At 39.0% G+C, this 26225-nt stretch overlaps 1 protein-coding gene across 9 annotated transcripts in view; it reads right to left on the bottom strand.

The window, feature by feature from the left end:
• The window catches only part of IMMP2L (inner mitochondrial membrane peptidase subunit 2), an 841928-nt gene that overhangs the window by 772677 nt on the left and 43026 nt on the right, over nucleotides 1-26225 (bottom strand). For 8 of the 9 annotated variants that reach the window (XR_010590308.1, XM_065556733.1, XM_005310785.5 and 5 more), the window contains one exon: nucleotides 21325-21428. Coding sequence is in view for 8 of the 9 variants with exons in the window: in XM_065556733.1 (XP_065412805.1) it covers nucleotides 21325-21428 (104 nt within the window). In the remaining variant the exon portion in view is untranslated. Of the gene's footprint in view, nucleotides 1-7; nucleotides 13170-21324; nucleotides 21429-26225 lie in introns of those variants that run through there. The other variant, XM_065556714.1, reaches the window with a different exon arrangement.

The raw sequence follows: 26225 nt of genomic DNA, 5'->3' as shown, positions 1-26225 counted from the left end.
TGTAAAAAGCAACAAAGAGTCTTGTGGCACCTTATAGACTAACAGATGTATTGGAGCATAAGCTTTCGGGGTGAATACCCACTTCATAAGATGCATGTGGTAGAAATTTCCAGAGGCAAGTATAAATATGCAGGCAAGGATCAGTCTGGAGATAACGAGGTCAGTTCAATCAGGGAGGATGAGGCCCTCTTCTAGCAGATGAGGTGTGAAAACCAAGGGAAGAGAAACTGCTAATGGTTAAAACAGAGCTCCTAATCACTCTTCCTCTCAAGCCCTCTCCAATGCCTCCGTTCATGATCAATATCTCCATCCTGCATGTCACTCTGGCCCATAAAAAACCTCTCTCTTTGTCCTCAAATCCAGGCTCTCTCTAAATACTGCCCAATTCTTTCTGCATAATCTCTCTGAGATACAGCCTCTCTCATCCATCCACAAAGCTAAACTGCCATCCACATTATCATCTCAGACTCAATTAGTGAAACATCCTTTTCTCTGGCCTTGGGAAATTCAAATTTTACAAATTCTTCCCCCCACTCATATCCATTCAGGATGCTGCTGCTGCATACCTCCACTGGTTCCCCCTTTTCTATTGCATCAACCATAAGCTGGATGCCTTCACTTATGAGGCCCTTCATGGTCTATACACACACCTTACCAATCATCTCTCATTCACTATTGAGATGTGAGCTCCTGCCTACAAAGGGCCAATGATGCCAGCCTCCACACTCCATTTGTTAAATTTTCAAAAAAGCTACTTGATGCTTTATCCCACATACTTGGGAGGAGTTCCCCATAAACGTCCACAAAGCTACCTCGTTATACTCCTTTATAAACCCTCCTGAAATCTCGCCTTTGCTGTGATGCCTACAAAAAACTTTACAGTTAGGCTGCTAGTGCACTGAGACCTCTGCGTATCATTCTGGTCAGTAATATCTCATTATTTCCTTAATACTCTTCCATCTATGTCTCTATCCATCTGTTGTCTCTCATCTTAGATTGTAAGTTCTCTGGGGCAGGCACCATCTTTTTGTTCTGTGTTTGTACAGCATCTACCACAACAGGGTCCTGATCTACTCCTGGGGCATCTAGGCACCACAGTAATACAAATAAATGTGAGTGGAACAGAACCTAGAAGTCATTACTCCCATAATGAGATAACACACTTTCCCTAAAAGAACTAATTAAAAGCAGGGGTTCTCAAACTGGGGGTTGAGAACCCTCAGGGGGTCACGAGGTTATTATGTGGAGGGTCATGCGCTATCAGCCTCCACCCCAAAACCCTGCTTCACCTCCAGCGTTTATAATAGTGTTAAATATAAAAAAAAAGTTTGAGAACCACTGAATTAAAGTCAGCATAAAGTATAAGTTATATCAGACACTGGACACTAACTGATATTATAAAAAAGACAACACAGTTATGTCTCATTCATCTCTTTAAAAACATCATTGCTAAAATCTGTTCAACCTACAAATACTATAAAATATATATATAGCTTTTGCTGAGGTTTGCATCAGCTGATTTTTTCATTTGTTTTTTACCAGTTCCATTTGTTACCACTATTTCTTTCTGCACAATGCATGTATTTCGGTAGAGAAGGTTTCCAGTACTAACTATTTGCATTAAAAACAACAAGATGAATTTTCCATTTATGTCTAGAGGCTATCACTTGCCTAGAAAATATAGCAACGATCATAATTACCATTTTAAACCTGATTTTTGCCACTGTCTTGTGTTTGCTTTTTGAGAAGGGGACAGCATAATACAAATAAGGCCCAGGCTCACTTATTACATTTAAAAATATTCAAACTGACAATTTATTCAGCACTGTTCCTGACCCAGAATTTTCTTTTATCTTCAGTTAGATTTTAAATAAATGCTTTTGATGTGTAAGCAGAATTCACTTTCCCAGCATATATGCAACTTGTTGAATGGTTCCTAGAAGTAACATCCGGCAATTAATATTTATGACTGGTCATAATATGACTAAGATGGCCTAAGGGAATCTTGTTCCTCAACTAAAAGATATGAGGTCAGCTGCAACAGACTTTGAAGATATTTAAACTATTAAGTCATTTCTGGAATAATGTATTGTGTGAAGAAATATCACGTATAGCGACATAACAGATCAGTATTTCTATGATTGTATGGAAAGAAAACCAACAAACCATATAAGCATGGCTAAAACATTATTAGGATCCTTTTTTTTTTTAAACCTACAAACTGTAGAAGCAATTCCATTCTTATAGCAGCATTATCTCAAGGGAACTATTGTTTTCCTGTTAAAGTCACCTGAGTATTTGTTTAAAAGTTCATGCTTCGTTGCTTAAGTGAGATTACTTCATGTTAGCTTCCGGGTGTAGTGAACCAAATTATAAACCCTCTACATACATTTCTTCATTAACCCTTTGGTGCCATTGGAGCCATCCTTTCCAGAATATTTCAACATATTTTGTGTAGCAATTTAGCAATGGAAAATGCAAACCCTGATATCAAGGGACTGACGTGCTTCAGAGGAGAGTAAATTCACAGAAACAAGAATGAATAAGGTGATCTCAAAAGGGTTATCACTAGGAAAAGATGTTCCATTTTTCCCATCCTTTTTCGGGGGGGAAATCTTCAGACTGGATTGTTCTAGTGGTACTTACATATAGAAAGATTTTTTTATTTTAAATTTAATTCTTAAATTATTTAAAATAAATGAAAAGGAGGAACTGGGCCACAATCCAGAAAGCTGCTCTTTGTGAGCGGACCTCTGCACTTGGAGATTCATTGGCACCACTGAAACTGAAATGCTTTGATGAGGCAGTGTCTCAGATTATGCTTAAGAGGAACATTAAGATCACAAGCACAGGATATAGAACTTGAGATATATAACAGAGTTTTTCAATTATGAAATTGGATGGTAAGATAGAAGTTGAGTAGCACAGAATTTAATTTTAGATACTTTTTTTGGCAATTGTATATATATATATATATAAAGAGGTCTGCTCGCCACAGGTACCAGCTAGTGGTTGGGCAAGGACAGGACATTCGCTCTTCTGGCTTTGCAGCCCCTGTTGATAGCTGCTCCCATCCTGCGGTGATCTGTCCCTTTGTGCGACTTAGCACTCCGTCTGGCACACAAGTTGCTTCCCACCCTTTTCAGGGTATGTAAAGAGTTCAACAAATGCTAGTTCCACTGCTCAGTAAGGAACTTCAGTCTTCACCCAGCCAAAGCCCCAGAGTCATGACTCTCTGGGATATGGGATCTTCCTAGTCTGAGCCCCTAGCTTTTTGCCTCCAGCCTCATCAGAGAGTGAGTAGGGGTTCTGATCCAGGGCCCAAAGGTAGGCAGCTGAGTCCTGTAACCTGTAGTGCTATGTGACTGCCTCCCGAGATCACTTTCTACCAGCCTTCACATGCAATAGCCCCCCACCCACCCCAGCACCTTCAGCCCTGGAGCGCCACGGCCCCAATGCCCCCAGATTCCCCTGAGCACAGGGCAGGCAGCCCCAACGCCTCCAGCTCCCCCGAGCACTGGGCACCACGGCCCCAGCCCCATCCCTAGCATGCTTCCGAGAAAGGGAGCAGCCTGCCTGGGCTGGGGCCAAGAGGGATGTAGCAAGCAGGAGGGGGGCCTTGGGGCAGAGTGTGGTCGGGGCCACCCAGGACTGTTTGGGGAAGCCTAGCCTCCCCCAGCCTACGATACACGCTGCCCATGGTAATCATCAAGTGATCCATCTCCTATCACCCATTCTGGCAAACAGAAGCCTTGTCTCTTAATATCATGGACCTGATACAGCTACAACTACACTGCACAGAAACGATATGGCAGTTCATGTATATGTGGGACGGTTATTAGCACCCTGGAATAATCAGTGACGGACAAAGCCCAGCTCCTGACCCTTAGATATCTGCACAAAGGAGACCCTCCAACCACATATCTCACCTCCTCTCCACATGGAAGGGTGCTATGCCACCGAAGGCTGTATAACGTTTTCTGCAGAGGGCAGCCTGAGCTAGGGGTTGACCTCAGTAACACGGTTCACCACAATGCAGAGGGTGGGACTGTCAGAGGCACACAGAGCCAACACTGACGCACAGATCACTATTGAGGTAGCTGTGGAGCTCAGCAAGTTTTAGGAGCCACAAAGAGGAGAGTTTTAGGGGCCACTCCCTCTCACCCAAAAGTACACAGAGTTAGTTTCCTCCCATGGATGTAGTGAAGGAGGGAATGATCTTGGCCCAAGCTCCTTCTGTAACAAGCTAAAAGGGATATTTAAAATAAGAAAACTAGAGGAATTTTATTATAAGAAAGAGGCAAATTTATAGCTTTTCTATAGTTTAAGTAACCCTCTAGGACCAGATTCTCTGCCCCACTTCAGGACCCTTTGCACCTCTTGCACAAGCTCAGTGCAGGACTGAATCTGGCCCTTAACGTATGTCTACAAAGGTATAGGGAAAAAAGTCAATGTTCCCCTTATTATTCTAATATAAAAAGCTACTATTTATTGTGGGCCTTTTATCTGGGCACCTAAACTGACCATCACATACTCCTATGGACACTGAAATCCGCAATTTGTTGCTGAAGTACGCATTTTAGCTGCCAGTCTGAGTGCAGACCAGGTGCCAGTTCAGGCCAAGGTCTCTGGGTCTCAACTGAGCACTGACAACCACATAGCTGGAACCAGTCTGGTTCACCTATGTGTTACCATTATTAAAACACATGCTAAATTTATAAGAATGTGTTTAGACTTTATGAAACACTTTTAAGATGCTGCATGTATGAATCTCACTTATAATATCTGTACGCCATGTTATAAGGTGATAATAAGTGCTTGCATTGTAATCCTCTGTAATTGTGTAAGTCAAATAGAAAAGAAGGTTTAATTAATGTAAAATGCTGGCTTCCTACAACAGGTGTTAGGTCCTGCCCACTAAGAAGGCCCACTGAAACCAAATGAACCATTGTGAAATATCAAAGAACAAAGACTTTCCTAATTGCAATCTTCCCCCACCCCTCCAAGAAGAGGAGGCATTAGCATGAACTCATCCCATCAGTTTGAACTCTGTGGGGAAGCAAATAAAAATTCCCCAACAAGAAGAACCTGTATCTCTATGCTGCCTGGATTTTGGGAGGGAAAGATCTCTAAGCATAAGAAAGGAACCCCCCCAGCTATTAGCCTAGGTCAGCCCTAAAGGACATATATAGCTTGCATATTACAGGAGCTTCTATCACCTTTTGAAACATAAAACTAATTCATTGTGTGTGTGTTTATCTGCTTTAACCTTGTAAACAACTCTCTTGTTTGTTTTTCTTAATCTTTAATAAATCTTTAGTTAGTTTATCGTAGGATTGGCTACAAGCATTTTCTTTGGTGTAAGATCTAAATTGCAATTAACTGGGGTAAGTGACTGGTCCTTTGTAATTGGGAGTTGTCAGGGTTTCTTCCCCACTCTGAACTCTGGGGTACAGATGGGGGGACCTGCATGAAAGACCCCCCTAAGCTTATTTTTACCAATTTAGGTTAAAAACTTTTCCAAAGCACAAATTTTACCTTGCCTTGAACAGTATGCTGCCACCACCAAGTGATTTAGACAAAGCATCAAGGAAAGGACCACTTGGAGTCCTATTCCCCCAAGCCCTACACTCCCCTTTCCTGGGGAAAGCCTGAGAATAATATCTTCACCAATCGGTACAGGTGAACACAGACCCAAACCCTTGGATCTTAAGAACAATAAAAAAAATCAATCGGGTTCTTAAAAGAATTTTAATTAAAGAAAAGGTCAAAGAATCACCTCTGTAAAATCAGGATGGTAAGTACTTTACAGAATAACAAAAGACTCAAAAACACAGAGGATTTTCCCTCTGGGCAAAACTTTAAAGTTACAAAAACAGGGATAAACCTCCCTCTTAGCACAGGGAAAATTTACAAGCTAAAACAAAAAGTAATCTAATGCATTTCTTTGCTATTACTTACTATTTTTGCAAGACTCGATGCTTAGTTCAGATATGGCTTAGGGAGATGTATTTTCCCTGCCCTGTTTCCTTGTTGAATCCGGGGGAGACAGACAAAAACCTTCCCCCAGAGATTTGAAAGTATCTTCTCCCCTTATTGGTCCTTTTGGTCAGGTGCCACCCAGGTTATCTGAACTTCTTAACCCTTTACAGGTAAGAGAGGAATTAACCCTTTACAGGGTAAAGAGGGATTTTATACTACCCTTAGCTATATGATTATGACAGGAGTAATCTGAATAATTGTGATTTTTGGTGTGAGGGACCATCTATCACAAAGACAAGCTTGCCTGGGTGACAAAATAGATCGGAATACCCAGGGCAACTGACTGCAACTCCACGGTTAGCCTGTTATAGTGCCTGAGGAATTGACACTTGATACTTGGTTGGAAAAATCTAAGTATAGAACTCACAACCAGTTTGGAGTTTGTGTCCGGCTTCTTAACAGTCTGCCCTGAGTTTGGTACTCATGCTCTTGAGCCACTCCAGACAGCTTGGCAGTGTGCTCTAGACATTATACTGAAGTGAACAACTTTTAACAGGGTACCTGCATACCAGTGCCCCAGTGTAAATAATCTATACACACTTGCCTGCAGCAAAGAATTTTATTGGCTTATCTGATTTTAAAAATTCTGCTACCAAATTACCCACATTCTTTATATGGATAAAAAATGTCTAAGATATGTACTCTGTTACTTTACTGTACATATATCACAGCAGGCATTTATATACCATTAGGCTCCTCTGAAATCAAAGCAAGTTCCTAGGATCTAAATTATAAATATTTCAAAAAGTAAAAATGACACCTTTCTAAATCAGGACAGCTTTTAAGCTCCCTTTGCACAACATGACTTCCAAAGAGTAGTCAGCCATCATGCTGTAAGTCAGCCACAGCAACAGGATCACAGATGGCTTTCCAGCCAATCAAATCAGAGGTGTAATTTCTGCAATATTTCAAACAGCTGGCTGCCCATTTAGACCCACTATCTTCAAAATACTATGATTGCTAGTAATCAAGAACAACAGAGAAAATCCCATTCTATATTGCTTACTATTCCACTGAATAGCAGAAAGAATAGTAAAAGTTACATCATTTGTAGATTTATTTGGATTCCCCCACACACACACACACAAATACTGACAAAAAAATTAAAGGAGACAAAAAAAGAATAAGAATCTGATTTCATTTCACAAGTTAGATTTAGAAAATTACTGGTCTTCCCTATATATTTACATTGCTCCCATCACCATGGTACCTGATCACCTTATAAAATGTATATGAACTCATACAAATGGTCACATATAGACCTAATTTTTTTCTCTCTTCTATCCCACTTCCTAGAATCAATTACATTTCTGGTGGGAACTTAATATAACCATTATCCTTTTATTTTTCATTCACAACTTAATACTGCCATGGAAGACAACTGCATAACTCCCATTTATTTCAGTGTGAGCACAGTCGGGTCAGAAGCAAAATCTTTGCAATGGCAAGTGCGCATTTGCACACATGAGGTTATAAAAACCTCAGGTGAAATCCTGATCCTGTTAGTCAATGGGAGTTTTTCCAAAGGTTATGACTGAATCAGTATACAGGTGTCAGTCTGTGTAGAAATACCAAGTGAAATAATTGTATTATATCTAGTATACGTTTATAACTTGATTTTTTACCAGGTCCCCACTGCTACCTTTTAAAGAGAGAATAAAAACTACACACACCTGCAACAATAGCAATAACTAAACATACTGTAATAATAAATGATAGTTTTTCCAGCACACTTTAGCATTAGCAGTACTTTAGTTGGATGAGGATTGCAGCCTGCCATCTCCCAGTAAAGAAGTAAGTTAGTTTACACTGCACTGGGTCGATGGTGGAGTACCGGAGTTGAAGGGAGAACAATCTGCGGTCAATTTAGCAGGTCTTCACTATTGACCACAGCGTCGATCCACGGTAAGTGTACACATACCCTTATTTAAGGGATGTCATTAGAATAAGGCTAATAAAGGTAAACATTTCCTGTTGCTACAGTGCCTCAAAATTTATTTTTGAAGTAGAGGATATTGATACTTTTACAAAGTTCTGTTCTCAGTTATATTACACCTATTATACTAAATGACTGTTGTAATCATTTAATCTAATAGATGTTGCTGCAGTAGAGAGACAGTTGCTTCTTTTATCAGTATTGATTGGTATGTTCTGGTCAGCTTCAACAACAGGCAAAGTGCTTGCTTCAGCCAGTCAGATGAGCTTAACTATGAAAGTGAAGGTTGTTTATTTATCAACCTGTAATGTGTGCTAACAAATAAGATAACAAAAATTGCAACCAGTGATAATTTACTGTTTAACTTTTCTCAGTAAGTGGCAGTCAGGTACAAGAACTGAAATTAAATAGAACACAATATGGTGGTCTCACTGGCTGGCATACATTACATTTATCATGCTATGAAAGTGGATCTTTCCACAATTATTCCATTACAGTCATTCCTTTCATGAGGTTTTCTAAATCTACAATTGATTTCCACACCCATTAACCTAACAGGAAGCAGACTACTTCCTTTTCAATTCTAAGGATTAATTGTGAGCTTTAAAAAAATCCTTAACACAGCATGTCCATACATATGGTACTTTTTGGCTCAAGGAATCCAGCCTGCCACTCAGAAGGAAAGATTCTTGCAATCAAGCCAAGTTATAGTCCTGGTAAAGCCTGCTAACTTTATTTGGCCGGGGGGCGGGAGGGGGAGGGAGTTATAGGAAGGAAAGGAGGAGGAGGGAGGACTAATTGGGACAGCTTTCCCCCTCTGTAATTTCAATTTCCACAGTACAACAAAAATTGCCAGTCTAGAGCACTCCTGACCACTTCCAACATTTTTTTTTAAATGAAACCCAGGATTGTGTACAGTACTTAAAAACATTATTTAGGAAACAGAATTTACCCATTTTACAAATACAAGGTACAATAGGTTTGTCTTTCTACAACTCTATAAAACCTGTAATATACAGTATAATATCTAAGCTAAGAAAAGACCATAAAGTAGATAAGATAATAAAAGTAGAATTACACACATGATTTTTATCAGGAAAAGACATAATGAAAATTCTGTCTCTAGCCAAAGAAAGAGAAGAAAAGAGGAGAATCTTTTGAGGTCACCAAGGCCCAAAAAGTAAAGTGATTATTTAACTTCTATGTCAGCACAGCTTCTTCGTTCAGTGTCCAGCATCCCAGAAGACTGATGACTATGTATTTGAGCCCTAAATACAAACAATAATAGAACAGAAATAGGCAGACTCCAGAAGGTCAAGTAGAGGTATTCTAGTTCAGTATCTGAGACAGGAAAAAAGTTTCAGAAATTTTAAGAAATGCTAAGTTTACACTTATATAGGTTCTTTAGCCTCCCAGTCTTGGGAGTTGTGGTGACAGGGCTCATAGTAGCATGTTAAAAATAAAATATGAATGACTGTTCAGAGTAGCAATCGTTGATCAAAATTCAGTGTAGCTTTCAATAAATACATTTGTACAGATTATCTTTTTTTACTTCTTAGGCACAGACTCATTAATGAAATAACTGTAAAATGTGTAGCCTTTTATGAACATTAGAGGTGGTTGAAACTGACGACAAGGAAGGAAGCTTGTGTTAATTTATTTTGTATGATTTGAATACTCAAAACGTTGGTTTCCATGACATTTACAAGGCCCAACATATTTCTCAGTTTGGATCATGAATTTCAACTTTATTTCAAAAATTTTGGAATTTAATAATTATGACCATTTTTCTGACCACAGCAACTACCTTTAGCAATTCTGACCTGTGGAAAGAAGTCAGAGAGAGAGCAACAGAGATAGTCACAAACACATTTGTAACAAATATACACAAATTGATACAAGTATATTGGGTATGTGTATAACTGCATGCAGAAGCGAGCCTCCCAGCTCAGGTCCACAGACTTGCATTAGCATGGTTCACTTTAGCGTGCTAAAAGCAACAGTGTAGACATTGCAGCTTGGGCTGGAGCTTGGACTCTCAAGCCCATGCCACTCCCACCCTTAGGCTTGAGAGCCTGAGCTACAATATCTACCTATTTTATTTTTAGCATGCTACCATGAGCCCTGTCACCACAGCTCTGTGGAGCTGGACTGGGAGGCTCACTCCCAGATGCAGCATAGACATACCCATAGAGACATAGCAGATCAAGCAGGGACAGAATGGCCAGGGTTCCATGCACTCTGACTATCTCCAGAAGTAGCATGTGTATCTGTACTGGATACTGCAAATGCCAGTCAAAGAAATACATAATTTTAAATGAGACTGAGGTAAGTGAGTTGGAGGCAGGTGATGAAAAGGCTTTTGCTGTTGCTGAGGGCAATGAAGGTTCCCAGGTGCTCATTTTAGGTGAACTTTTACAACGACAGAGTGAAGTTCAAGAAAACTTTGAATCTCAAATACAAGGTTCATTTCAAGGGTGATTTAGGTTCAACGTGAGCATTTTGCTCAGTTCTGTTATTAGGCCCTTTTATCCACCCATCTCACAATACATGTACATTGTTCCCTACAATATATTTTTCTTTTTGTACCAAAGGTGTTAGTATCACACTAAGCTTCCTTTCTACAGTGTTTTAGAGTGTGTTGAGATATTTGACAAGCAAAATAACCGTAAAAAACACATCAATACAACTGTATATTATGATGATTTCACAAGAGACTCAGCATCTTTACATTCAGCATCTTTGTGCCTTCAAATGGTTCCCAAATACTATATTTTTAAAATCACAAAATTAATGTTGAGTTGATTCTGGTGTATGGGCAAGACTCTCAAAGTCATGGAAGTCACAATCAAATTATACCTAGGCCATGCTGAGGTAATTATCTATCTGAATTTACTGTATAGAGCTCCTAGATTTGACAGAATTTCATCTTGTATAATATCAGTCATATCTCAAAAGGAAAAATAAACACAGACAATCTCATAGGTTTAGTTATATGTGAATTGACATTGTGTTCAGTGAACCTATGACTCAGAAGGTTATAAATGATGAGATTTTTCTATTACAGGCAGTACAGCTCTTGTGTGTTTGAGTAGTAAAATATTCTTACTTTTATTAAACATGGTCTTTTTTCATATTTTATCTTTTTCTCAGCAAGTCCATGATCATGTTAACAAGGAAATAGTTATTTTCTTAATTACGAATTTGCTCCCATGTAAGAAGTTAAGCTAAATTAGCCACAGGGCACTGGTTTGGCTTCTGCATACCAAAAATTCCATCTATAGCTTGACTTCTACAAGATTCTTCATTTCCTCATCTAATTAGTCATGCAAATTTGATGTACACTGTTAAATAGTTGCTGCAATTTATCTGCAATGATCTGATGGTTGTATTTAAACAGTGACTAAAGTTATTCTTTAAGTAGAAATCAAAGTGTACATTTGAACAGGAGCCCAAAGTGCTTGATAAACTGATATACAAAATGGAATCACAGGCAGTAGAGTGGTTTAGTGGATTAAGCATGGGACTGTGAGTTTGTAGACTAGTAGACTTTGAAACTGATGCTACATGAGCCAGAAACAAGAAAAATCTCTCTGCCTCAGTTTCCCTGCCTGTAAAATAAATATAGTATTGGAATACTCAGTATTTCAAATATGCTATCTACATAGTTTTATCCCAGAGGTTTTGTTAGAATTCATTAGGAAATGTCTATATACTCTTTTGACTACAGCCAGAGACAGTGTGGTGTAGTGGACAGTGCACTGGACTGGGACTTAGGAGACCTGGTTTGAATTTCAAGCTCAGACACTGGCCTGCTGAATGACATTGAGCAAGTTGCTACACCTCTCTGCCTCAGTTTCCCCATCTGTAAAGCAGAGATAATGGTACTGCCCTCCATTGTAAAGCATTTCAAGAGCTACAAATAAAAAGTTCAATATAAGAGGTAGGTATTTTTATAATTTATTTTAATAATTATTTCCCTCCTCAATACTTTATCGAGTATTGAAATGCAGCTACTAACAGTATGCAGGAAATAGCACACATCAATATTTCACAGTAGTTCAGGACATGAAGTACATCATGTTGACTATTTGGGAAAGTTTCCAGATAAAAGGTGTTATATAAATATTTTCATTAATTTATTTCCTAAGCCTTGTAAAGGTCACATAATTATATAAATTACACATGAACAAGACCTGTTAGATCATTTATTTCAGTATTTCCAGGGTTGTCCCTTACAATATATATTTTAGTGTTCTGTCCACTTTAATTTCAGTCCTTTAGAAGGTTTAATTTCAAACCTTTAGAACAGGGGTCAGCAACCTTTCAAAAGTGATGTGCCGAGTCTTCATTTATTCACTCTAATTTAAAGTTTCACGTGCCAGTAATATATTTTAATGTTTTTAGAAAGGCTCTTTCTATAAGTCTATAATATATAACTAAACTATTGTTGTATGTAAAGTAAATATGGTTTTTAAAATGTTTAAGAAGCTTCATTTAAAATTAAATTAAATTGCAGAGCTCCCCGGACCGGTGGCAAGGACCCGGGCTGTGTGAGTGCCACTGAAAATCAGCTCACATGCCGCCTTCGGCACACATGCCATAGGTTGCCTACCTCTGCTTTAGAAGCACCTTGGCAGTCAATATGGATGACTACATGCTGTAATTATAAGAAGTTTCATTTTTCACGTTAGATAGCACTCATGTAAAAATTGCTCAACTCGAATCCAAGTGTGCACACAATGTTTTTTTAAGATTTCATTTGCATTTCTAGTTTCTAATCTGCTTCATTAATTGTAAGTCACTGTAAAATGAGCAATTTTTAGGTGTGTAAATTATGCACAACATTTTGAATGTTAATTCAGTTTCTACATTCAGCATTTGGAATCAGAGCAATACTATTTCCACTACTACACTAAGTCAAACTATCCCTTGGTCATTCATTAGTGAACTGAATGGAGTAGTACAAGAAGCTGTGACAGCGCTATATTAAAATATGTTATATGTCTGCTGTTTTAAAAGTTTGAATTTAAAAAGTGTACTGTCAAGTTTACTCATCCCAAAATTTGACCTACCTTTTTTTTCTTGCCAGGCCCGTATAAAACTAATTCTAAGTGCGTGCACTGGAGAAGGCTCCAAAGCAAATGTTCCAACCATATTTTTCCAAAATAAATTAAAAATACCAGTAACTCTAGAAGAGAGAGGAGAGGAAATTTCATTGCCAGACACCAGAGATTTTCAACAAACACATGTAAAGTAAATGTTAGCATTATGAATCATTGTTTGGCAATGTCTTTTTAAATAAAAAGATTACACAAGATATCCCCAAACCTACACTAGGCACCATGGCAAAATAGTATATTGCAGAATTGGAGCCTATGTATGAGTGAAGCCTATCAAATTCATTGGTGCTCCACACAGGTTCAGAGTTCTATCCACACAGAGGTCACTACAGGATCTCAACTTATTTCACCATGATATCTATTGCAGTATCAGGGACTATTTTAACATTAATGCAACCTCATTTTTTTAATTGTGAGCACATCAATGAAGTTCTCAGATTCTAACCACTGAAGATAACCCACATGGATTTAAAAAAAAGAAAAAGCTTTATATTTTTAGATACAGGCTACCCTACATAAATATGCAAGGAAAGCACCATGACAGAAAAGCACATGTATCAAACACAGTGAATTTACTTCATATTCATACTTCAGAGTCATTTAATTACCAGAAAAAAATCTGTCATTAGACCTTATTCATTTTAAATTACAGCCTAGTAATTCAATAATGTCCAAGTTAAGGGCCAAATTTTAGTGATGGTTAAATTCATTTTTCCTAAATTTGAACTGACTCAAACATTGTGGTTTTGAAAATTTGGCTCAACTTGTGTAGGATTTATGCTCTGCTTAGATGAAATTGAGGGGGGGAAAGGCATTTTTTATGTTTTAACATATGCACTGTATCAAAAGATCTTTGCCTCTGGCTGTCTGAATTACCTCAAACACACCTTTAATAAAAACTTGCAGAAAAATCTCAGAAAGTTTAAAAATCGGAAAAAGTTATAATTCTCTTAGTTGGACAATTATGGAGTGGTGATTGAATCAGGACACTCTGGAATGTTAAAACAGTAATTAGTTTTTAAATTAAAGCTTTAATTAAATATAAGTTAATAATAGTTTAAATTTAGAACATCCAAAATCGCAGACCAAAATTTCAGAAATGGGGATGATGTAGTGGAGGATTCCATTTCTAAGAGACACAGGGATCCATTACCTATGATGTAATTATTTCACTTCCTGTGACACAATGGTAAGTTCCACTTCCTGGGGGGAGGGGGGGAAGGGGGGTTAACTCAGCAAAATCCCATAGGAGTTTATAGAAGCCCCATAGGAATGTATAGGGATGGTGTTGCATCATTTTCGGATAAGAGGGACACAATGGGAAGGAGTGTAAATCTAATCTTCCTTTTTATTCCTAGAATGTGCCGTATTTTGTCTGTAAATAAAGCTGGGTGTTTGTGGTCTGAGTGAGATCTTCCCCTACCCATCTAGTAACCACCCAGCCAGTTCTTACTGGATGATTAGTGTTAAGTATTTCACTATTAAGTGTCTAATGTTTAATTAAAAGGTTTAATACTGAATATATGGTTAATGATAAATTTTAAGTGATTATTGTTATACAGGAACTCCTCACTTAACATTATAGTTATGTTCCTTAAAAATGTGACTTTAAGAGAAACTATGTTAAGTGAATCCAATTTCCCCATAAGAATTAATGTAAATGGGGGGTTAGGTTCCAGGGAAATTTTTTTCACCAGACAAAAGACTATATATATACACACACACACAGTAGAAGTTTTAAACAAACAATTTAATACTATACACAGCAATGATGATTGTGAACCTTGGTTGAGGTGGTGAAGTCAGAGGGTGGGATATTTCCCAGGGAATGCCTTACTGCTAAATGAGCACTCGGCTGAGCCCTCAAGGGTTAACACATTGTTGTTAATGTAGCCTCACACTCTACAAAGCAGCACGAATGGAGGGAGGGGAGAGAGCAGGGCAGACAGAGACACACTGACTGACTGACTCACACACACACACACAGTCAGAGAGAGAGAGAGAGAGAGAGAGAGAGAAGCATTGTCCCTTTAAGTACACTGACCCCACTAAGTATATTGCCTTTTTAAGTAGATCAGCAAGTTGAGACAGCAGCTGCTGCTAGCAAACTGCCTCTGTCCTGAGCCCTGTCGTTTCTCCCCACTGCTCTATGGAGATGGGGTAAGCGGGGTGTAGGAGGAGGGGGACACCCTGACATTAGCCCCTATCTTCGTCCCCCCCTCCCACCGCACAGCAAGCAGGAGGCTCCCAGGAGCAACTCCAAGGCAGAGGCAGGAGCAGCACACGGCAGTGGGAGGAGGGACAGCTGAACTGCCCAGCAATTGATAGCCTGCTGGATGGCTGCCGCACAGGGAACTTAGGGGAGCAGGGAGCTGACAGGGGGGCTGCCGGTCCACCCAGGTTCCAAGCCCACACCAGCTAACTGCAAAAGACTGCTCTTTCTGCAAGCAGTGGACAAAGCAGGCGGCTGCCAAACAACATTATAAGGGAGCATTGCACAACGACCATATTCCCTAATTGATCAGCAATGTAACAATGAAACAACGTTAACCGGGATGACTTTAAGTGAGGAATTACTGTATGTTATAGAATGTTAAGTATATTGTTATATTACAGGGGTTCTCCAACTTCATTACACCAATAAAAAATTACTACACGACCCCAGGAGAGGGGACCGAAGCCTGAGCCCGCCCGATCCAAGCCACCCTGGTTGCGGGGGCCAAAGCCCCACTGTCCCGGGGAGGGGGAGGAGGAGGGGACCCAAAGCCAAAGCCCAAGGGCTTCAGCCCCAGACAGGGGGCCTGTAATCTCAGCCCCACTGCCCAAGGCTGAAGCCCTCAGGCTTCGGGCCGAGAGAGTGGGGCTTGGGCTTTGGTTCGGCTTCAGCCCCTTGCCCCAGGAAGTCTAAGCCAGCCCGGTGACCCCATTAAAATGGGGTCGCGACTCACTTTGGCATCCCGACCCACAGTTTGAGAACCTCTGTTATACTGTTATATAGTATTGAGTCTGTGTCTGATCTGCCACACTGCTTCATTCTTGTAACTGTGACCCTTATTATATCAATCTCTATTATTTTATTGTAACCGCTCACTTCTAAATAAACATTATTTCTGCTTTCAAGGAATTGCTGTTTGTGTGCCTATTCTTGTTTGGAGGGCTGTATCCGTGTCCTTTCAACGATTAGCAAGACTAGCTTGCTCTCAGGAGCGCCCCCACAGAAGATACTGGGCACCCACTTTTGTTAGCAAAGCTTTAAGGGTTCATATATATATTAGAGCTGTAGATAAATGGCAGTTAATTCATGCGATTAACTCACAAAAATTAATCGCAATTTAAAAAAGTAATCGCGATTAATCGCAGTTTTAATCGCACTATTAAACAATAGAATGCCAATTGAAATGTATTCAATATTTTGGATGTTTTTCTACATTTTCAAATATATTGTAGTCTGTGTTGTAATTGAAATCAAAGTGGATATTATTTTTTATTACAAATATTTGCACTGTTAAAATGATAAACAAAAGAAATAGTATTTTTCAACTCATACAAGTACTGTAGTACAAACTCTTTGTCATGAAAGTGCAACTTACAAATTCAGGGTTTTTTTTGTTACATAACTGCACTCAAAAATAAAAAAAATGTAAAACTTCAGAGCCTACAAGTCCACTCAGTCCTACTTCTTGTTCAGCCAATCACTAAGACAAACAAGTTTGCTTACATTTATAGGAGATAATGCCGCCCTCTTCTTAATTACAACGTCACCAGAAAGTGAGAACAGGCATTTGCATGGCACTTTTGTAGTCAGCACTGCAAGGTATTTACATGCCAGAAACGCTAAACATTCATAAGCCACTTCATGCTTCGGCCACCATTCCAGAGGACACGCTTCCATGTTGATGACGCTCGTTAAAAAATAATACGTTAATTAAATTTGTGACTGAACTCCTTGGGGGAGAGTTGTATGTCCCCTGCTCTGTTTTAGCCACAAATTCTACCATATATTTCATGTGAGGTTCTTACCCACGAAAGCTTATGCTCCCAATACTTCTGTTAGTCTTAAAGGTGCCACAGGACCCTCTGTTGCTTTTTACATATATTTCATGTTATGCAGTCTCGAATGATGACCCAGCACATGTTCATTTTAAGAACACTTTCACTGCAGATTTGACAAAACCCAAAAAAGGTACCAATGTGAGATTTCTAAAGATAGCTACAGCATTTGACCTAAGGTTTAAAAATCTGAAGTTCCTTCCAAAATCTGACAGGGACAAGGGGTGGAGCATTTTTAAGACTTTCAGAAGTCTTAAAAGAGCAACACTCCGATGCGGAAACTATAAAACCTGAACCACCAAAAGAAAATCAACCTTCTGCTGGTGGCATCCGACTCAGATAATGAAAATGAACATGCATTGGTCCACACTGCTTTGGATTGTTATCAAGCAGAACCTGTCATCAGCATGGGCGCATGTCCCCTGGAATGATGGTTGAAGCATGAAGGGACAAATGAATCTTTAGCGCATCGGCAGGTAAATATCTTGCGACGCCGGCTACCACAGTGCCATGAGAACACCCGTTCTCTCTTTCAGGTGACATTGTAAACAAGAAGCGGGCAGCATTATCTCCTACAAATGTAAACAAACTTGTTTGTCTGAGCAATTGGCTGACCAAGAAGTAAGACTAAGTGGACTTGCAGGCTCTAAAATTTTACATTGTTTTATTTTTGAACGCAGGTTTTTTTGTATATAATTCTACATTTGTAAGTTCAACTTTCATGATAAAGAGACTGCACTACAGTACACCTCTACCCCGATATAACGCTGTCCTCGGGAGCCAAAATATCTTACTGCGTTATAGGTGGAACCGCGTTATATCAAACTTGCTTTGATCCGCCAGAGTGGGCAGACCCGCCCCCGTGGCGTGCTGCTTTACCGCATTATATCTGAATTCATGTTATATCGGGCCGCATTATATCGAGGTAGAGGTGTACTTGTATTAGGTGATTTGAAATATACTTTTTTTTTTACAGTGCAAATACTTGTACTAAAAATAAATATAAAGTGAGCACTGTACACTTTGTATTCTGTATTGTAATTGAAATCAATACATTTGAAAATGTTGAAAACATCCAAAAATATTTAAATAAATGGTATTCTATTAATGTTTTTAATCACTTGACAGCCCTAATATATATCTAACACAGGATGAATAAAAGACCTGAGAAATTGCTGATGTGCTGACATGGCATTAGGGGACAAAGGCATAAGAAGGCAGTATTTCTTTGTTTAATACATATGTTGCCATATTTTTCCCTTCCCTGTTTCTTGTAAGAATTGATAAGGCCTGCAGCTGCATGAGAAATGTAATTATCGAATAAATGCCCTTTGTGTGAAGGAAGGTAAAAGAAATGTTATCTCCCCCTCCCTTCCTTTCCTAGCTACATAAACAAGCCCTGTGGCTCAGGGCCCCTTCCTCCCTCCCCTGAGAACTGCTGATGAGGGAAATTTGTAGCAACAGATTGTTACAAAGAAATGTATTTTCAAGGCAAAAATGCCTGTATGACATGTGTAATGCTGTGAGCAATAGATAGGGATGGGTATACTAGCAGTATGGGTGTTTCTATTACTTAATAAGGGTTTTTGGGGTGTTGTAAAGGATGTAGGAGTTTACATACTAACTTAGACAAAAAGAGTGTGCTGTAACTAATCCAGTGCTTACTTGACAATTGGGTCGAAGAGAACAAGTATCGCAATAAAGAAGCCTGTACTCAAATCCGCCTCTGGGTCAACCTGCTCCTTCTAACAAAAACTAAAAAGGAAACAATGAAATCACACTAGGTTTTACAAGCCTCAAACTACACAAACTTCACCTCTACTACCAAATTCTTCCATCAGTTACTCACTCACATTGAAGCCAGAAGAGCAACATCCAGAGGCCAAATCTGGCCCTCTATGTCAATTTATATTTTTAAGTATTGATGCCACAGTATAATGCTTCTCATCTACAACCAGCGACTGTGTATCATGTGGGTGTACATGCAGTTGCTGATTTTGTAAGATGTGTAGCAATGCATACCTGTAATCTCGGAGTCTAACTGAGTCCTCTAACAAGCAGTATAGTGATGCCCATATCAAATACTCGATGCAAGAATAAGCTAGTAAAATTACACACAAACAACATATGTACTGACCACTGAATCATATAACCATAGGTGGGGAATCAAGATGAGTAGGATAAAGAAATTAATCCATTTACTCAATAAAAGACTCATGTTCCAGAAGTTAAATCTCTTGAATGAATAAACATGTGCCTGCACAATTTCTTTTCATGTGAATACTACATCATACAAGGCTCACCACATCATATTGTTATATTCAGACTTTAAAATGTATAATGACATAACGGCCTAAGACACAAAATTTAGATTGAAATTTCTCCAAAGTTTGGAAGTAGGGAAAGGCCAGTGTACTAGTTTAACTCAATTTCTAATGAACCCACATAATAAGATTCTCTAAATTAAGTAATGACATATGATGTATCCTTTAACATTTCTACATAAAAAAAACTATACTGAATCTTCTTAAATTTCATCTCTTTGTTTTCCTTTGTGCTCATAGTGACTTTTGAACATACTATTCAGTGCTTTCCGCACACTTCCCAAGAGAATAAGGAAAAAACTCAGTACAGCTGCATGGCTATTATGCAACCTCTTCCACATGGGTGGATAATCTTTCCACCACCAACTAACTGAGGGAACAACCCTGTCAAACAGAAGACAAAAGAGTAATGAGGACACAACTGTATAACCCAGCATGTAAAAGGCTGGTAACAAGAAGGTTTCAAAAACAGGTCATCTGTGTGACAATATGAAAGTAATCCATACAGATGGATCAGACAATAGCAGGGAACCTTTGAAAGCATAATGACTATGTAACCATGTTATTCCAGTTGTGCCTGGTTAAACTCACTGACTTTCTATTCAGTCCAATAATTACTAACCAGATATACTACTGTATTTAAAGTAACCTCTAGGATATGACTTGGGCAGAAGTACGTACACACATGTAGAATCTGCTTCTATGCATTCAGTCAATAAGCTGGCCTGAATTTGGAGGCCCTCCACAAAGTGTAAGGTGTCTCAAATATGAATAATATACTACTTTAGTCAAAGCGTTTAGAAAAATCTGTTAGAAAACGCAGTAGCCCATTCAAGAACCAGAAAAATAAATCCAAAAATTCCTACAAAAGAACAGCAGTAGATTTTTTATATTTGCTTAAATAATTGTAAAATGTATATATTAATTGCCACCTCAGTACACAGGTAGCCATAACAACATGGTCCATTAAAACAGATGTAACATGCATAGGGAACCTAAGGAAATTAACTTTAGAAGACAAGTTCAGTTGTAGTCTATATACTGTGCATTTTCCTTATAAAACTAAAAACCTTAAGCTTAAACCATCTAAGCATATACTATGAGAACGTATTATATCATGTCAGTTATACACACTTTGACATTCCATTTCTATATTGCATTAAGATTGAAATGGAGTTTTTGTCCTCTAATGGTCTTGAATATTTTCAACAGAGAAACAGTGCCACCTTTTGGCTTGATACATAGGCCTCCATGTTCTAATTCATACGCCTTTTTCTTTTTTTATATAAAGTTGTACTTTAAAGAGAAGTCTGATTTTTATGATCTTACTTAAACTTAAATGTGGTAAATAGACTTTTCCAGATAAAAGTTACTATGATATGTTAAACATTAAGAAAATAGAGGGTTTTCCTCCTGAATTAAATATATCCATAAAGCAACATGACCTAAAAAAATAGTCTCTTCAATGCTACATTAATCCAAGTTTTTTTTTACCTACTGTATTCCAGATCTATAATTATCATTGAACTGATCATTATACTTGATTAGAAATCTCAAATACCTTACTGCACATGTCTTTTTTTCTTGGCAGTTCTTGTAAACATCTATATAACAGTACTTGACATTTTTCTCCTTTCAAGCAAATCCATGATACTGAACCCTTTGAAGATTTCTTATATGTTGAAAATTTACAATAATAATGCATTTGTTGCTCATACGATCAATTTTCTGTATAGCTTCATTGCCAGCATGCAAAAATACACCGTGGCATTACAGATGAAACCTATTACAATGCTGACGGTTCAAGATGTGCATAAATATGCGTTGAAATGTATTTGAAATTACTTACACTAATGACACAATGTCTCCACGTTGCACTTCATAATTTCTAATACTCCAATGGTTTAAAAGCACTACATCAGACACCTGTCTTTCCCCTGGATTCAAGGAAGGCTAAGGAAAGAGGAAAACGGTTTTATGTTAAAAGAAAGAAATTCAACATTTTTCCTAAAACTCCTCTCCAGCTCCTCTCCCATTTCCTGGGAGGTCCCAATCCTGATCCCATTAAAGCTAAAGGCCATTGGTTTTATGGGACCAGGATCGGAATCACTGGTGAGAAGAGTATGTTCAGTGGAACCTACGTATATTAGGTGCTGATATAGTTAAATGCCATATATTTATAGTAAAGTACAATGTACATCTTGCAATACACTACAATATGCAAATTGTAATTCAACTGCAATTCCATACTCTTCTTAGGCTACAACAGGAATCAAGAATGCTTTCCACTACAACTTCTCATGAAGAGTGGCACCATTCTTAGAAGAGCCATTCTGCCATAGTCTGTATCAAGTATCACTCATGTTGTCCCTGAAATATGTAATGGAGGTCATCTGCTAGCACGCCCCTTTGCTTGACAGATTTAGAGTTTGGGAATGTACTCAGTCAGGCTGGCATCAGTCCAATCAAATACCTGCCTCTTGAGAGAGTTCTGAGACTGCTAACCCCTTCTTCGAGGCTATAATAGACAGTTGCCAACAGAGCTGGTCAAAAAATGGCATTTCCATCATGTGGAAAATTTTGAAAAAAATATTTATCCTGAATCAGGACGAAAGGTTTAAAAAAAAAAAAAAAAAAAAAAAAAAAAAGTCACAGGACAACCAAAATGGAATTTTTCAGCTTCTTCCCAGCTGCCCTGGGAAGCAGGGAGCGCCCAGGCTGGCAGGCAACAAGGCTAGTTGGCCTACCTTGTTTCCACTGAAAGTTTTGACAGAATCATTATGCTACAGCAGAATGTTTTGATTCTATCAAATCAGCATTTTCCAATGGAAGTATTCCATCAGAAAATATTCAACGAGCTCCAGCTGTCATGTTGTTATTACAGTGCTAACTGACATGTATCTTGATTAACTGCAGAAAAGACTTCAGATTCCACCTTTCAGTTCTCTGTTCTTTGACATTTATGTGGAGCATTCCACCAACCATGAGCTAATTAGCTTCTGGGGCTCTCCAGCTCATATTGGATGTATCTATGATGATCACAACAAACAGGCACAATGCATTGAAATGAAGTCCTCCCAACACATTGTCTTAGAGCTCTCATCAACCTGTCATCACTCAGTGTAGGCCTCAGTTTACTTATATTCACAATAATTATTTACGAATTATGTTGCTAGTCTAAAGAAGACTACCTAGAATTTCTGACACAGAATTCAGCTTCACTAAAGTAATTGTAATGATTCATATTTTCTCATCTGCCTACTCATTGACTGTTTTCTATTTATAAAGCTGCTTAAAAATTGAATGCCATTTCTCTTCATTATAAACAGTGTTTCTTCATTCCTCTTTTGTCTCCTACCCAGACAGAGGCTGACAAAGATTTATTTAAAATAGGACTTGTGTGATATTAGCTTATGGACGTAAGACAAAAATGGATCCACCAAGGTTTTAGGCAGGTATAAGTCATGTTAACAAGAATGAAGCTCATGCATAGACATCAGTATCAGAATAAGGTATAAAACATTTATTTACGATACATTATTTTAGTCAGGTACTAAGTACAAAAGATAGTTTCCTTTTTATCTGCAGGTTTAAACTCACAGAGTCAAATTTCCACTGGTGTAAACTGGCAAAACTCCAATTGAGGTCAATGGAATTTGGCCCCTAATACTTAGAAATGGCAGGTATATATTTAGCAAACTATATGTACAGCAAGCACCAGTTAAGGGAAATCATCTTATTACAACTATATTTCAGTGGACATCAGATTTTTTTTTAATATTGTTTCCTACTTATATTATACTTTCTATTTATGCAGCATCTTTCATCAGAGGATAATTTCTACATTTGCATAGCACTTTACTTTGCAAATGATTCACAAACTATATTCACGCCACTGAAATGCAACCACCTCTGCACTGGAGGGTAGCAATCAATGGGTAAGTAGCATCCTGCATGACAGTGAGGATAGTGGAGCAATGACAAAAGCACAAACCCCTAATGTAATTGAAAGTGTCATAGAATCTCTGATGTCTATGTAGACTGCACAGACCCTATTTTTTATGTATAGGCCCCTTTTATTAGAGGGGCCTCTGAACTTTATTGGGGCTGCTCTAGTTGGGAAGATCCTGTGTGCTGCAATCTAGTCTTAGAGATTACAACTCCCATGATGCCTTGGGGAAAAAGTGAGAGACTTTCTCTTCCAGGGAGTGCAGAGAGAGCAGGCAGTGTGGGGGGGGGGGGGCGGGGGGGAAGAGAAAGAGGAAAGGAGCCAGACTGCCGGTGTGGCACTCTGCCCATACCAGGAGCTGCTGCTAGGAAGACAGAAGCTGCTGCAGAAAGCCTGCTGGGGCTTTGATGGAGCAAGGAGCTTCAGAGATGTTTGTGGCTTCACTGGAGCCAGGGGAGAGACTATTGCTGTGCCTGGAGCTGACTGAGATGAGTCTGCCATGAAGGTACAGTGAGCAACCCCTACTCTTATTTGGGAAAGTACTTGCAAGGGAAGGGGCACAGCAGAGAGATTGAGTCTCAGGAGAGGCAGAGTAATCTTCCCATCGAACCAGGATCCAGAGCTGCTGACATTTGGTGGGGCCAACTCCCATCTTCAGATGGGTTGTGCAGCTTGTTATCTTGGCTGGGCTGATACACAGAACCAACAGAGTGCCATGTCCCACCTATCCAACATCACCACTGGGATACTCAGGATCTCCTTTAATGTCAACAACATCAGGTGCCCAGGCACACAAGTGCGTGTTGCCTGTTCCTGAGTAACCCAGGGAGGAAAGTGGCGGGGAGAGCTACATAAAGTTTCATCTAAAAGATTCCCACAAGTGCACTGCTTGGTACTCAACTTATCTACCTATGGGCTTGTCTATATGGAGACTTAGTGCACAGAAAGCCAGGGTGTAAATCTACAGCATACTAGCCTAATGTGCACTAACTCACTGTGTGGACCCTGCTGCCATGCACTAAAAGTTCCATAGTGCACTTTGACATACCGCTGTTTGAATCATTCACACCCTAGCTTGCTGCACACTAAGGCTATGTCTAAACTAGAGAGCTTACAGTTGCCAGAAGCTGGGAATGGGCGACGGGACTGATCACTTGATGATTACCTGTTCTGTTCATTCCCTGTGAGGTACCTGGCATTGGCCACTGTCAGAAGACAGGATACTGGACTAGATAGACCTTTGGTCTGACATCCTGTATGGCTGTTCTTATATTCTTAAGCTGCAAAATAGATGGCTTGAAATCATGCTAATACTTATTTTGGTCTGACCCAGTATGGCCGTTCTTATGGCACAGTTGTACTGATGCAGCTGCGCCGCTGTAAGATCTCTTGTGTAGCCGCTCTATGCCGATGGAAGGGAGCTCTCCCGTCAACAAAATTAAACCACCCCCAACGAGCAGCGGTAGTTACATCGGTGGGAGACACATAACTTATGTCACTCAGGGGGTGTTTTTTCACACCCCTGAGTGTTATAAGTTTTGCCAACATAAATGGTCGGCATGTAGACACGGCCTATATCTTCGTGTGGAGAAACCCAGTAAGGCTGGAGGGTGGGTTTGACACAATTGGAATTTGAACCTCTGGCTCCAAAAATAGATGCATTTCACACCTTATGCTTACATAGCTTTCAAAATACTATGTCAGCATTCATCAAAACTCACAACACCTTGTCCCTGTGCGATAAGTGAGTATTATCTTCATTTTAAGGATGGGGGTTTTAAGGCATGGAAAAGTAAGCTGATCTGCCCAAGGACAAACAGCAAGTCAGTGACACAGTTACAACCTAGCAGTTGCCTCCCAGTCTTCTGTTCTAATGATTAGTGACGTTAAACAATCTCTTATACTTTAAATATATGCTGATATATTAATATCATTGTATTCCACAGCATTCTAAACCTTATGCCAAGTTTGTGAAAATTATACTGTTATTAAAAATGTATTACTGACATTGTTTGATTGGAGGTAGAGGCTTGGTACCCAATTCATTAATAGCTATGTTTTAACATTACATCCAAGGGACACACTGAAATTTAGGATAACTTGCTTTGCTTCTTTCCCACAGCATCTTGATATAATGAAATGACATCTTATTGAGACATACAGAAACAGTTCTTTAGGAGCAGAAGGCATGAAGAAGGGAGAACCTGAAGGAGATGACCTTCATTTTACATTAACAATTACAGTCCCCCGCAACCAATAATAAATCTTCTAGCAAACAGTATAAATTGTGATGTCTTTCCTGAACACTAACACCATATATAAAACTGTGTTTACAGGTAACTTACACTCCATGCTTTTTTATTAGCAGTAAAACCCCAAGTTTAAAAAAAAATCCACAAACACACCTACTGCTACTTCTGAAAGAGGGTTAACAAATGGACCCATAAATGCTGTTATTTTTAAGGAAACAAAATCCAAAAATGTTGCATACATATCTCTAGTCTGAAACCTCTCTAGTTTGTTCAAGCTCCTGACTTAATAGCTCAGTGCAAATGGGACACATAGGTCTTAATTTAGAACAAGGGTGCAGAAGTCACACAGCACTTTGACTCTCCAATTACTAATGAATCTAATGCTAAATGCATGTAAATTGAGGTCCCAGTCATATGATGGGAGCCTCACGGGACACAAGGTTCTATCAGTAAGAAGGAAATAATACACCCTTTAACAATAAATAATGATTAACTTGATACTTATTATGCTGCTGGTGGACACAAGAAGGTCAAGGCTTATTTTCTTAG

The sequence above is a fragment of the Chrysemys picta genome, chromosome 1 (genome assembly GCF_011386835.1).
Source record: "Chrysemys picta bellii isolate R12L10 chromosome 1, ASM1138683v2, whole genome shotgun sequence".
Lineage (NCBI taxonomy): Eukaryota > Metazoa > Chordata > Testudines > Emydidae > Chrysemys > Chrysemys picta.
This window is presented reverse-complemented; position numbering and strand designations above follow the sequence as displayed.